The sequence below is a fragment of the Crassostrea angulata genome, unplaced genomic scaffold (genome assembly GCF_025612915.1).
Source record: "Crassostrea angulata isolate pt1a10 unplaced genomic scaffold, ASM2561291v2 HiC_scaffold_66, whole genome shotgun sequence".
NCBI lineage: Eukaryota > Metazoa > Mollusca > Bivalvia > Ostreida > Ostreidae > Magallana > Magallana angulata.
In genome coordinates this window covers 54,589-70,323 of record NW_026441621.1, presented here as the reverse complement: position 1 = coordinate 70,323, position 15,735 = coordinate 54,589, and the positions used below count along the sequence as shown (strand labels likewise).

Genomic DNA, 15,735 nt, shown 5'->3' with positions numbered 1-15,735 from the left:
TGATTAAGAGCACTAACAGAGATATATAATTTAGTAATATGACTGGGTAAGTACAGTAATAAAATGATATTGAAAGACAAATTTACACTGCAACTATGCAACATATTGCTAAGATGGTAACTATACAACAGACTGCTAACTCTGTAATTGTACAACAGACTGCTGACACTATTCAACCCAAATGACATGGAACTGAAATTATATTTCGAGTTCATCACCAGTAATTATCGAATACAGACTACTAAGAAGTATACTAACCACATTTAAAAATACAACCGTTTGATCAAAAATATGCTGATTATTATACCAGCGCTACGAAGAAGAAGGAGATATACATTTTTTTCTTGTATGTCTGTCTGCTTGTATTGAACTGTCGGTTAACACTATGTGTCTGTATTTTGCAAAAAAAATTTCCAAAATATTATTTTGTTTTAATAAAACGATCATCACGATGCCATTTTTACACAATGACATCACTTGGGTGATTACCTTTTGCATAATTTTTTTTTATGTACATGTATATTTAACATTTATTTTTGAGCTCTCTATAGTCCTTTGATTTCTTACGACGAGCAATGTATTATAGTGTATGTAGTCCTTAACTAAAGATGTAAATTTATCATACTTTTTCAGGCTTCCATTTTGAATTTATTTTTACATTACATAGTTTTTGGCACACATATGTTGAATTGAAGACCCAAACTGTTATATTTTTTAAGGAAACCGATTGTGTTTCATAGCTGTACGGAAGTTGACAGGGTTGAAATTAACAGGGGGACACAGTTCTAACCAGTTATTGATCGACCTAAACCTTCCGCAACCTATGAAAAATAATGGACTGCATAATTATAAAGTAATAATAATGATTTTGAACGCCGCTACCCTTAAATCCTGCATAAATAAACGCAGGTTATGTCATTTTTTCTGCAATAACCCACACGAATCACCAAAGAAAGCGTTTACTTGTTTAAGTGTATGCACCGAGTAACGAAAGGCAGAGTTTGCTATATTGTGTGGAATTTATAATGGAATTTTAACAGTAAATTGAGAATAATTGTGTTCACGGTGTGACCATTGGGGCAAGTGCAGCAGGAACTACACATCCAGTATGCATCATCAACTACATCCCATGGACCTGCTCCACTCTAAACAACATCACGTCCTTTCAGATACTTTTACCCCCACTCTGTACCCAAAGTTAGTTACTTTAACCTGTACTAAAGTTGTCCATCCTATAACAGTATGTTTTTTTTCACCTGTTTTACTTTTTCAATTTTGTACAACATTGCAGCCAAAATTGTGGAAAAACTGACACTTCATGGTTTATAATTCTGCAAAACTCGCTTGTAGTGTCTCATTTAGCCTTCAAAAGGTAATTAATGCGATTTTATTTATTTTACAGCTGTACTTGGATTGTAGAGCTGTAATAAACACAGATGAAAAAACAACACCAGGCATGTTTACACCAAGGTTAGTGAAACAACATCTAGGTTTTCCTCCAAATAAAACAAAGAAGTTGGATGTATATCTATTACTGTAATGTTTTCACCATCAGAGGTACATACATGTAAATCAAGTGACTTAACAACTGTGTAACATTTCAATGACAGTTTATATAGCAACTGTGAAGAAATGTTTAAGTTTCTCAAAAGAACTTGTATTTCTTGGCAACAATTTATTGTTGAATGATATAATTAATAGTTTTTTTATGCAAATACCTACATGTAGCATACATTCAAAACTGATAATATTGTTACTTGTATAGCTAAACCCATTGTTAATACAATATCGCCAGATAGCAAATTAACTTCACACTGAACTTAAAAGCGTAACTCTTGGATTCTCTGTATGGTTGCAGTTTGTATTTCATTGAATGGATATTGTCTGAGTGACTGCAGGAATGAGTACAGGGCAGCATGGATGTTCCCTGTGATCTGTTGACAGATCCCTAGGATCTCCCAGGAGATGTCTCTATATATATCATTTACATACAGTCCCCGATCATCGTGGACTAGGACCTGTAGATCATCTAGAACTGTTTGTGCTCTCGTTTTGTCAACATGTCTTAAACATAAAAACTCTAGCATGTGTAACAGTACAACGTATGGGATAGACAATGCAGGCAAACTGTTCTGTCTACCAGACTGTTGTTCCGGTAATAGTTCAATGATATAACATATTTCATTGTCAAGTATAATATCCATTGTTACAGCTTGTCTCATCTTTGTAGACCAGGGCTGTCCCCCTACAACCTCAGTATACTTCTCTCTGTCTACATTATCTCTATACATCAAATATGGCTGTGCTAACTTGACCTTTGTCGTCTCTAAAACAGATAAAGCTTCCCTATATCTGAGTGTCTTGTAATAATACATGGCAATGTACAACAGGTCAGAGACAAACCCAAACTTGGCTGCTAATTCTAGCATGTGACAGGATATTTTGTCTGCAATATACACCTTTTTATTGACACATATGTTAGGGTACTTGTTGTGTAATGTAAAAGCAATGCATTGAAGGATGCTGGCTGTAAATTTCTTTACACTAACAACATGATACTTTGTCAGAGAAGAATCTATCAAATGTTCTACTGTGTGTAGGATCTTCATACAGCGCTGAAGGTCTGACGTCTGTTGTGAATCATGACTAAATATCTCATCAAACAACTCTTTATCAAACTCAGCCTCAGAAATCAGAGTGTGTTCATCAGTACACACCGTGAGTCTGGGATTACAGAGGACATCAGTGATAGAAGACCTGATGGAGGGACTGTGTAGCAGCAATGCTATACCCTTCTCATACAACCCATACAGTCTCCTGAATAAAGTTGTTTGTGCATCACCATGGATTTTGCTTAAAAACATGTTGTTCTCTGGTATGAAAAAATTAGGACAGACCCCCTCATACACCCATTTAATGAGAAGTTTAAAGCAGGCCCAGAAACCGGCCAGGAGATTTTGTGGACACCAGTGAGATAGCATGTTTTGTTGAATAGTCCAGAAAACAGCTGTTTTGATGTGGTAGGAACACAGTATTTTATCTTCATCTCTTAATCCATTGTTTATAAGTTCCTTTAAGAACAATTTCAACAAACCATAAGTTAGAAATTGGGTGTGATTCATTGAGTATACAAGTTTGTATTCTGCCCGAGAGAAAGAAATTCTCCATTCGTTGTCTTCATGGTTTCCTAGTTTGTGTCCTATTGCTACAAAGTGACATCCATTTCTAACGATGTCAACGGCAACGTGAGGGGGAGGCCAAGAGTGACATCTTTCTATCCATGAGGAGGCAGAGGGGGGCCAAAAATCACTGACAAAACAATGAGCATGATCGTATTGTAGTGGACCATCTGTTCCACTGCTGCATGGTCCATGTACTCTACTCCCAGGATTAATTGAAGTACACATGTTCTCTCTGTGTTTAGAACTTGATATAAAAACTCCATCATTCAGCCTGTCACTAGATGACAACATTACCTGCTCAGCTCTTTTCAATGCTGACAAAACCGAATTATTAGCATGTTCGAATGGTAACCAAAGTAATGTAACTCCTGGTGGACTCTCAGAACTATCACAGAGAATCAGTCTCTGTCTGTGTATGTTGTAATACTCAGACTGAGAGAAGTCCCATATCACTCGGTGGTTAGTTGGCCAGAACATAGTGTCTAAGTCTGAATCGGGTAATCTGAATCCTTCTCTTGCGCTTCCACTCTGCATTGATCTCATCACATTATTCTGATCATCCAACAGCTCCTTCATATCCACTATATCTCTCCTGGAGGCCACCTGTTGTGAGGTTCCTATCTTTCGACACATCCCCACATACACCGACTCAGACATACTTTGGTCTGCCATACTGCTGAAAAAAGTCTGAGGTCTGTGAATACATCAATATCTTAATAGATTTTTGTTGCAACTGACCATTGTAAAGAAACACAGTTTAATATTACAAAGAAAAACAATTTACTTACATGTAATATGAAGTCGTATTGGAGACTATTTTATAAAGCAAACTTTAAGGTGCTAAAAATAAAACATGGAATTCCAAGCTTTTCTTGTTTCGTTTTTAAACAATGTGGAATTTAAATCCTTAAGTTATAGGGTTTATCAACGGTCCAAGATAGCAATTTGAGAGAGCAATCTGATAGATATTTTGGGGGCATTGGTGAAAATCCAGGTCTTAATAATTAGGATTTATTTCCAAAATTGTCCATTCTGTGAAAGAAAGAATTGACCGAAGCTCTTATGGCCTATATTAGTACTTTCTCTCGCTGAATTGACAGTTTGAGGCTAATATCCGACTTAAAACATTCATACCCTCTTTGTTTTAAGAATGAACAGTATCAGGTAAACCTATTGACAATGCATAGAATGTTCTGTTGTTCATTTAATCAACAGTTTCAGTTATGTACATGAGGTTTATTTACTAATTAAAAAAAATGCTGTCTTTGGTGATTCATGCGGGATGTGAAGGTTGTGATATTGCAATGATCGCTACCTTCATAACCCACATGAATCATCAGAGAAAGCATTTCATGGTTAACTTGATAACATTTTTCTTTTAATATATTAATGAATCGTAAAACGTACGTAAAAATAACTAAATTATTGTTAATATACATCATTATGTTAGATAGAAGAAACAACCAAATCGTCTTATATGGGAATACGGGTTTGACATCATCACGAGTATTTCATGCAGTCCGTGATTTTTCTTGGCTGATGAAGGTTTCGATCAAATGATAAACGGGGCATGTAGATTTCAGTCCTGTCAGTCTCTATAGAAGAATGAATAACAATCAAATTCTATAAGAAATCGAGAGAGAATTATAATTGGTGGATATAGATACAAAGCTGTTCTGTGATAATTTAACATACAATCTTCTACTAATTAAGCAACACCATCTCATTCTCCATTGGGGAGAGCATTTCTTATTATATATAAGATAATATACATAATATATCGACATGTACATTGACCAGCTTAGATGCAGAAACTGTTACAGGGGTTTAATTTTAGTTTTAAATCATATGTTTTTTTTTTTATTTATGTATGATATTTTTTCCTTTTAATTCTTTATATAAACAATTTATAATTTGTTGAGCTGGTGACAACAGTTGGAAACAGTTGAAAAAATTGCATTCTTTTCACCCTCTTGCTGAAAGCCACGTCAAAATATATAAAATCAATGCACATGCGCTGTTTTGAATGAAAGGCTGTGTTTGCTTTATTATTATAAAGATTATACTTTGTAAGTATATTCATATCAGTAACGGGAAAATCATTATTTCGTGGAATTTGCGCAAAATGAGATGTAGTGCCTCTTTTCATAACTTCACATTGTTTGAGCACAAAAGCTTGTAATGTTTGAGAATACATGTATTTGGTCTCAAAAAATTAAATTGTGGTATATACATTCATTTTTCAACATAGTGCAACACAAAACTTAGTGAAATTCATCTCCAGCATATTTTTTTGTACATGAATTACAAAATAATTCTCAGTTTCCCTTTTCTTAAGAATTGTCGATTGCTTGGAATTACTCTGAGTTTCTTGATATGAAACAAAGAGTTTCTCTTTTACAACGTTACTAGGACGCCCGTCAGTATTGCATGCATCATTCTACTGTTGTTGTAAGAAGTATATGCAAAGTGTATTTTGCATATTGTTGCATTCGAACATGTTTAAGAACTTGCAACAAAAACAAGGATATAATATCATCATGATAGTTAGAAATGTTGAGGAGATACAACATGTATATACATGTAAAGCAAGGACGTGTTCCTTAAGTGCAAAAGATATTATTGTACTATTTGTTTATTTATTTATTGAAACCGATAAACAAATTGAATTTGTTAATATTTAGTTAAACGCCTGTTAGCGTAATGATAATAAAAGTTAAACAGATTAAATCAAAATAGAAATTTATATAATTGATATAAACAGAAATAGGACAGAAGCTGTGTTTTAGTGATCGGCTTTAGCCGATCACAGTTATGTCCATAAGAGGCATCCGGCAAATTTTACTATTTGCGCGCGCATTGCACCTTGCACTACTTTATTTACTATACAATTATAACTTCATTTAAATATTTAATCCTACGTTTATTATTAAAAACGTTACTCTTATCCGTTTGCCTTGAAAATAAAAAAAATTATACAACTACATACATAATGAATCATATCACGTTTTTCTTTACATATGCTTATCGGAAGTATAATTCGCCTACCAAATGTGAAGCTTATTCATGCCTTGCTATTTCGGAAATCAAAAAACGGTGTTATATTTAGTTTATTGCATGTAGCGTAATGCTGTCGTATTACAGTTACAGAGCTGACCAATTATATTACATGCAGATCATTCCTTTAAAAGGAGTACATATGTACTTGATTATGTGTGTTAACTCCGTGTGAACCCTGTGTTACAACGCACTTTTAAAAAATACGCACTTTGAAAAAAAAAAAAAAATTTAAATTTTTTGACCAGTCCAAAGCACTTTGAAAAAAAAAATGGTTTGCCTTTTCCTTTTTTTTGTATGCAGCAAATTCACTTCTTATCTGGTACAATTTGGTTATGCCAGAAGCGGAAAGGATTGATATGCATTGATTTCTGATATCAATGCATAACGTGGCCTCAATTTCATGAGCTTATAAAACATACATGGTGTGAAAAAAGATACGTTAGTTATGTTTATCAAAAACAATATGATCTTTTAGAGCCAGTGCAAAAAAAAAAACCCCGATCGTAATGCCTTTTTTCAGTTTATTATAATTTGATATTCTTTAATGTAACTTATAGATAAGGCAGTGAGTTATTTGATTAGAATTTTTAAAAAAAGGTTTATGTTGAAACACTTTCAGATTTAAGAAATCATTGTTTGGCCAGCTCGTTTTTTTTTAAATATCACTGTACTTAACGAGGCCGGGTCTAATTTGTTCTGCCCTAGATTTTTTAATGAACTTTTTTACATGAATTTCTTCTGATACAATTATTATTCTAAGATAAAAAAATAAGACATTTACCACACCGTTTGTTTAAGGGGTCATCTCAAAGTTTGCACATTTTTTAAACTTCTGCCCTAGGGATTTCTTTTTCTGTTCTACATATTAAAGTTATTGCTAAAAGACATCAAATTGTCAAATAAAAAAAACCTTTTACCTCCTGGTTTGTTCCAGGGGTCTTATCAAAGTTATTTTTTGTTCGCCCAATTTCCCAGTTTCTCAGATAATGGCTATTTTTTATTTGACAAAGACGGAAATGGTGATCTTTATTGTATTATTAAAACATTAAGACATATTTAAGTAATAAATAAATATATAACATTACATATTAAGGGTAATTAATACAAAATACATAGTTAATGTCTTGAAATAAATGAATTAAGCGATATTTAGGCGGGTTAAGAAAACGTGACAGAGGGTTAGGCTTGCTGAACCCTCTTCACGTTTTCGACCCGAGCCCAAATAAAGCTTATACTTCGAGACATTTATGTTTATTCCACAATATAATATCAATTTTACACATCAAACGAGCTATTTTCAACAAACTTCGCTGAATATCTGCAGTTGTAATTATCCCGCCATGGCGTCAACAAAGCAAAAAGATGACGTCACAATACAAATGAAACGCTGCGCGAAAGCGTGCGTACTCGTTCTGTACTCGGCCTCGTTAAGTAACAAGAAAGTGTATTTCTTTTTCCGTTTTTTACGTTTACTCCAAGTTGCTGAATATCATGTTTTGGAAGGAAAGATGAGGGATAGGTGACCTTCTTCCTGTAATCAATTCAATGGTGAACTGCAGTTTGACCTGAATCATAGGTTAACCCCTACCCACACCCCCGTTCTCTAAGACGGTAAATGGGAATCGTAAGTGTTTACATATCATCACACAACAGTATAGAAATCCAATTCCAGAATTTGTGATTTATACATATTTTTTCGAAGTGTGTTAAGTGTCTCGGTAATAAAAAAATGTTGATAAACCTTTTTAATGCACTTTGTTTTATTTTTTTAAAATGAGTAATTTTTATTCAAAATGCGTTGCAACAACTCTGTATCACGCTTGAAACTCGTCATCTTTTCATAAGAAAATTATACTGGAAAAATCTTTGAGGAATTTTTTTGCTTAAGTTTTATTCATCTTCAATTATAAAGTTTGAATAAACTCTCTTCAGACTTTCCACCGATGATTTTTAAGTACCATAAAAAGATTCTATGTGCCATATATTTGAACCCTGAAAAGAGGTTTTTAAAAAAATCTTTAACTTCTTTAAAACAATACAAAGAATGTAATTGAAAACGTATATGAGACGAATGCTTTTGAAACATTTTATAAAACATAATATTCAAACGTAAAGATGAAACTGGATTATCTCTTAAATTATATATTTATTTAACAGTCTTATTTAAAAAAAAACATGCATTCTATAAAAATTCACATAATAGCGCAAACCAAAGCAAACATGCAACTTGTTTTTATTTTTACAAATCAAAAACGGAAAGAACGCCTTTTTTTCAAAATTGTCATCATATTACAAAATGGATTATCCCCCTATCATCATTTTAAAATGGTCGCATTTTTCCGTAGATGGTACATTGTATATGACCTGGTAGGGTCTGTACCACTTTAACAGAACAATATCATCTCAAAGAATTATTCAAAAGCACGTAAACTCTGTAAAAATCTTTTTTTTTTAGCTTGCATTAGAAAATATATTCTGTTCTTATATTGTGATATTGTAAATCACTTTCAATGCCTGCACGGGCATGACGTAACAATTACGGGGGGATATCACGAAGTGTTCCGAACAGTTCCTACAATTTACCTGTAGTTTTAAATATTTTGACAAGAATTTGTATTTGTTTGGTTTTTTTTTATTATGCATATTTAATGGATAAAGCCACGCATCATCCAGGCACGTTAAAATCTAACACGGTCCTACCCTCATTTACCTTCCCGATCGTTTTAATCCGGATGCTTACATTATTTTACGTGATATTTATTGAGTATGACGTGCCTAAAACTCAACCTAACCTGCCTTGTGGTTCTAGGTAAGATGCTATGTCTGTTTGTATCTATTGCAATTTTTTCACACTGTAAAGAAATTTTATGGTGGACAGTTTCATCAAGCATTCATTCATCATCGAGACAATTTCCAGCAACTTGTCATACCTTATATACAAAGTTTGGTTAAATTTAGTTAAAAGTGTATTGATTAGATTACGTAACATTCATCATTAAATGCAAAACAGTTAATTTTCTTTTGAAAAGAAATGATTTTATATACCTATCTTAATGATTTAAATTTCACAATGTTAACTTTTTTTCCTAAATTGTATATATCTATTGAATCTATAAATTTTTGTAAAGAGAAAGTGAACGTAGGATTTCGTGGAATCATTCAACCCCCATATAATCGTCAATTCCCAAAAACGCATAAAATCAAAAAAAAACAAAAAAAACAAAACAAAACAGAAAAACAAGCTACAGTGTACGTCACGCCCCAGCAGAGAACAATTAACTTATTTACCAGTAACACTCTGCATTATCGGGATTTAAATGCATAACGCGTCAGCTTTGTAGATGTTAACAGGTATTGTGCAGGTAATCAATATGGAATGATGTCAAATAGATACGCTTTAATTCAGAAGTAACGGTTTTTCGTTTTGATAAATCAAAAATAAACACGTATAGATGTCCTAGTAAAATAGTCGAATTGAATCAAAATTTAATTAACTATTCGATTAGATTTATTGTTTTCTTCACCCTACAACTATAGTCCTACAGGACAATTTTTCTGTTTTATAGATTTTTTAAATGGCTGAAGGTTTCTTATTTACATTTTTTCATTTAATTGGACAGTGTAAATCGGAGAAATTCCATAACGTTCCATAACGACCATCCAGATCATTGGTTTGTATGGGAAACTATTTGATACTGTTTTTACCAATAAATCGACCAAACAGCTTTACAGCAGTTATACAGCTTCTTGGATTTTTTTTTCAAATTAATATTATACAAGATAAAAGTACGTTAAATTTGTATTATATACCGTAACCGCAGTTTTTGATTATAAAGTAATTTTTGTTGTAAATGTCCTCTGTAAATTATCAAAACCATTTGTAACGCCTATCTAGTCCCCAGACTCTAAAGATACATTTGACCCGAACTTCTCCCTTCGCTTTATACAAAGGGAAAAAAATATCAGAATATTAGAATAATGACGTCTATATTACTCATGACAATTTTTCACAAAGTTTGAATTCTATTTTTGCATCTATTTTGAATCGGGGCGGTCAGTGTTTAACAAACTTTTTAATTCTTGTCTAGGTGAAACTAAATCCGTTTGGTACTGGTGACATTATTTTCACTGATAGAATTAATATACATGTTTTAATTTCTTAAGTATTATAAATTCTCTAACTGTTGATTTTTTTTTTCATATATCATGCATTGAACAAATTATTTCAAAATGGTTGTGTTTTTGTAGGTGTTCCAACATTAGTTTTATGTGGAGAGTGTTGTAGAGCCCATTATGACCCCCTTTCTTACAACGAAGAAAAGTGGTGTAGCAACTATTGTTGCTTTCAGCTAGGAAAATATGACTGTTGCAACAACTATCGATTACGAGCTCCTTCGATTTGCGATTTGGTTTCAAATATTTTGACAAGAATTTGTATTTGTATTTGTTTTTTTGTTTTTTTAGTTATGCATATTTAATGAATAAAGCCACGCATTATCCAGGCACGTTAAAATCTAACACGGTCCTACCCTCATTTACCTTCCCGATCGATTTAATCCGGGTGCTAACATTATTTTACGTGATATTTATTGAGTATGACGTGCCTAAAACTCTACCTTAGCTGCCTTCTGGTTCTAGGTAAGATGCTATGTTTGTTTGTATCTATTTCAATTCTTTCACACTGTAAAGAAATTTTATGGTGGACAGTTTCATCAAGCATTCATTCATCATCGAGACAATTTCCAGCAACTTGTCATACCTTATATACAATGTTTGGTTGAATTTAGTTAAAAGTATATTGATTAGATTACGTAACACTCATCATTAAATGCAAAACAGTTAATTTTCTTTTTTTTTGAATTTAGTTAAAAGTATATTAATTAGATTACGTAACATTCATCATTAAATGCAAAACAGTTAATTTTCTTTTGAAAAAAAATGATTCTATATACCTATCTTAATGATTTAAATTTCACAATGTTGACTTTTTTTCCTAAATTGTATATATCTATTGAATCTATAAATTTTTGTAAAGAGAAAGTGAACGTAGGATTTCGTGGAAACATTCAGCGCCCATATAAGCGTCAATTCCCAAAAACGCATAAAATCGAAAGAAAAAAAACAAGCTACAGTGTACGTCACGCCCTAGCAGAAAACAATTAACAATGCATAACACGTCAGCTTTGTAGATGTTAACAGGTATTGTGCAGGTAATCAATATGGAATGATGTCAAATAGATACGCTTTAATGCAGAAGAAGAAACGGTTTTTAGTTTTGATAAATCAAAAATAAACACGTATAGATGTTCTAGTAAAATAGTCGTATTGAATCAAAATTTAATTAACTATTCGATTAGATTTTTTGTTTTCTTCACCCTACAACTATAGTCCTGCCGGACAAGTCATTACTGGTGATGTTAATTTAGTTAACAACGAAGACCTAACATCACTTAGTATGAAAAGACCAAAATTTAGGGAGCCTAGATCCCTCATATGACGTCGTAATTTTATATATATCATGAATTCTGTTGAAGATTACGCCAACTGATGGCTAAAATCTGAAAAAGAAGACATTGACACCTTGTCAGAGTGGGTTAAAAGCATCACATGTAAATTAAAATCTCGTATTAAACGACTGAGAGGTCAAATGAATCTATCATCTATCCTTCTGTTTTCAATAAAGCAGAAGTGAGAAAAGAACTAGATAGATTGCAAGATCTGTATGTACTGATCCCTGCTGATTAGGCAAGTAACTACGTTGTCTTTGTTTGTAAGGCACATTTTAATATTTGCATTTCAAAGAAATAGCATGGTAATACTACTACCTGTAGGTGGAAAAAAATAAATAACTCGCTGGGGCCTTCAACTCAACATTCATGTATATCGACGACGTATTATCAATTAACAATTGTTATTTTAATTCTTACGTCGACTCGATATATCCCAGTTAACTTCAAATAAAAGATACCACAGAGTCTGTGTCATCTGTTTCATACTGATGGTAACCTAACAACAAAACTTTTTGATAAACGCGATGACTTCAATTTTTTTTTGGTCAAATTTCTTTACGTACGTAGCAATATCCCTTCATCACCTGCATGTAGTGTTTTTTTTGTCTCTCACTTAATTCGATACGCAAGGGCATGCTCTTTGTATGAACAGTTTATACGGCGAGGCAAGCTACTGACAAACAAGTTGATAAAACAGGACTATCAACAGTCTATTTGAAGTCATCTTTTCGTAACTTCTATGGTCGTTACAACGACCAAATCAGGAAATACAATTTTCAACTGGGTCGTACGCTGACTGACGTTTATCATACTAATTGTTAGACCATATTTATTCACCTAATTGATTACAGAATTTTCAGGGTGTTTTTTTCGATAGCGACAAAGAGCACACGGTGGGTGTGACCAGTCAGCAGAGGATGCTTATTCCTTCTAGGCACCTGATCCTGCCTCTGAGCTTTTTCAGTGGTCTGTGATTGCTCTGCTCTTGACTATTGATTGAATACCGAATTGTCCACGAATTTTACTCCGTTTTTCTCGAATATGATACATGTATATTCATCAAATAACGACATTTTTCCGATAATGACATTTTTACCAATATGACATTGGGCGCACGGCGGGTGTGACTGGTCAGCAGAGGATGCTTACTCCTCCTGGGCACCTGACCCTACCTCTATCTTTATGGAGGTCCGTGTTGCTCTGCTTTGAATTTGTATGTTGTTTTATAGATTTTTTAAATGGTTGAAAGTTTCTTATTGGCATTTTTTTCATTTAATTGGACAGTGTAAATCGGAGAAATTCCATAACGTTGTAAGATCATTGGTTTGAATGGGAAATTATTTGATACTGTAATTACCAATAAATCGACCAAGCAGCTTGAAAACAGTTAATGTTACACAGCTTTTTGGATTTTTTTTCCAAATTAATATTAAACAAGATAAAAATCCGTTAAGTTTGTATTATATACCGTAACCGCAGATTTTGATTATAACGTAATTTTTGTTGTAAATGTACTCTGTAAATTGTCAAAACCATTTGTAACGTCTATCTAGTCCCCAGACTCTATAGATACAGTTGACCTGAACTTCTCCCTTCGCTTTATACAAAGGGAAAAAAAATATCAGAATATTAGAATAATGACGTCTATATTACTCAAGACAACTTTTCACAAAGTTTGAATTATATTTTTGCATCTTTTTGAGTCGGGGCGGTCAGTGTTTAACAAACTTTTTAATTCTTGTCTAGGTGAAACTAAATCCGTTTGGTACTTGTGCCATTATTTTCACTGATAGAATTAATATACATGTTTTCATTTTTGAAGTATTATAATTCTCTAACTGTTGATTTTTTTTTTCATATATCATGCATTGAACAAATTATTTCAAATTGTTTGTGTTTTTGTAGGTGTTCCAACATTAGTTTTATGTGGAGAGTGTTGTAGAGCCCATTTTAGCCTCCTTTCTTACAACAAAGAAAAGTGGTGTAGCAACTATTGTTGCTTTCAGCTAGGAAAATATGACTGTTGCGACAGCTTTCTATTACAAGCTCCTTCGATTCAGAGAAGAGACTTCTGTGCAGCTTTTTTTACTAGCAATGCGTAAGTAAATTCATAAAGTCATCGAGGGACAAAATGTTTAAATTCATTTTACTTGTGCTATGCTATTCTCCACGAGTATGTTGATAAAACTTATAAAGTAAACATACGTTGAGTTAAAAAAATATCGTATTAGTTTTATATATCTAATGTTTAGCAACTTTAATATATCATTAATTTCGACGATTTTTTAAGTTGTGAACGAAAAATACCAAATAAGTATATGTACATGTTCTATTGGTATCTTTTTATTTTATAGTTGGGTGCCTGTGTTAATCAGCATTGGAGGACTGATCCTGTTCATTGGACTGTGTGTCTGTATCTGTAGACGGTGCTGTGGCAGCAGTCGGTCCACAGGCGGGGTGCTGCACGGAGCCAATCCAGGTGAGCGATACATAAATCAGGGCGTGTTTGCATGATTCACTAGAAATACGACAATTTTCATTGGTCGTAGTTTAAAAATGTTTTCATGGATTTATATGTAAAGTGCGAAATAAAATGATAGAAATAACCTACATGGATAATCCGTTTGAAAAAACAAAGCTTATTGGAAATGTCTTTTCAAAAATAGTTTTATATAATCAATTGAAATAGGTATGATGAAACCGCAGGCACTTTAAAAGTATTCCTGGAAAGACACTAAACTTTAATTTGTCGGTGACAAAACTACATTTTCTTGCCTAACTTCAAATGTAGCAGAGTTCATTTTGCCACAGAATAGGATAATTATACAACATTACCCTGATACATATATCAAGCTTGCATGCTATCGTATTTACATGTCCCTTCAACCTTATTCTATTTTGAATTTAACTCTTTGAGAAAAAAATATCACAAATCAATACGGGGTTTTTGAATTTTGGTAGGTGTCACAGTAGTAAATTCCAGCACCATGATGCAGCAAACCGGGTATCCAAGCAACTCTATGCAACAACAGCCCGGATATCCTATGCACCAGCACCCCAGTTATCCGGCCTAGATAGTAACTTCATTCTATATTTCAGAGTACTCAACCATGGATGACATTAGACAATTAAAACTTTGTATAACATGCAGTTATTCATTGAACTTTTGTTTAACTGATGATTATTTGTAATTGAGTTAATTTTTTAATTTGTTATTAATGTTGATCTTTTTATTCATCAAACTAATACTATTTGAACTGTTTATTTGTGGTCTAAATTAAAATATTAAATTTTTATCTACTAATCTTTTTATTCTGAAGAAAGTTATTGATTACGGTTAAAATGCAGAGCAGCGAGAATTAGAGAGCGGCCGTATGTAAAACACCAATTTATCCTAAGCCACTGTATGACGGAGAGATTTTTGTTTTATTTATCTTTAGTCTACCTTTAAATGAATGCAAGCAATAGCCAACTGTAATTGATTCAACAAAACAATTCAGTTGCTTATGAAATTTTAATATCCGAGATATGAAATAAAAATATTGTTATTGCATTATTTTTAACTACATTTATGTGAAATGTATTGTAAATATCGCATACCATACTTAAATATCATCTATTAAAAATGTAGATCCTATTGTTCTTTTCGATACAGTTATGTGTATTTTTTCAATGAATCACTGTTGAGCATTATGTCAAGGATTTGTGACTTAGTACAGACATTTGTTACCGTAAGGAGCATATAAGTCTAAGAACATACTAGAGATACAAATAATAGTGATTTCTTTTAACAGGGAGACAGCGCACGTTTTGTCATTGTAAGTTTATGATCCAAATAGGGAACATAAACCATTTATATAACGGATAGAGGATTTCTTTCTTGCAAGCAAATCACCAACTCGTGTACTCACCGACTCGCCACAATTCTTGAGTTTTGGGTTTCTAAAATTGCTTTTAAAAGAAACAATAAACGATTTAATTAG

The 15,735-nt window shown here is 32.9% G+C and overlaps 2 protein-coding genes across 2 annotated transcripts; one reads left to right on the top strand and one right to left on the bottom strand.

Moving 5' to 3' along the window:
• Positions 1 to 1,669: 1,669 nt before the first annotated feature.
• Positions 1,670 to 4,029, bottom strand: LOC128168898 (uncharacterized). Its single transcript, XM_052835057.1, has 2 exons — positions 3,971 to 4,029; positions 1,670 to 3,858 (listed from the first exon to the last, which is right to left on the bottom strand). The coding sequence occupies exon 2, from the start codon at positions 3,852 to 3,854 to the stop codon at positions 1,821 to 1,823; it is 2,034 nt and encodes a 677-aa protein (XP_052691017.1). The 5' UTR covers positions 3,855 to 3,858; positions 3,971 to 4,029; the 3' UTR covers positions 1,670 to 1,820.
• A 6,690-nt stretch (positions 4,030 to 10,719) lies between these two features.
• Positions 10,720 to 15,207, top strand: LOC128168883 (uncharacterized). Its single transcript, XM_052835030.1, has 4 exons — positions 10,720 to 10,880; positions 13,658 to 13,850; positions 14,107 to 14,231; positions 14,714 to 15,207. Exons 1-4 carry the CDS (start codon positions 10,838 to 10,840, stop codon positions 14,824 to 14,826), a joined length of 474 nt encoding a protein of 157 aa, XP_052690990.1. The 5' UTR covers positions 10,720 to 10,837; the 3' UTR covers positions 14,827 to 15,207.
• The last annotated feature ends 528 nt before the right edge of the window (positions 15,208 to 15,735 follow it).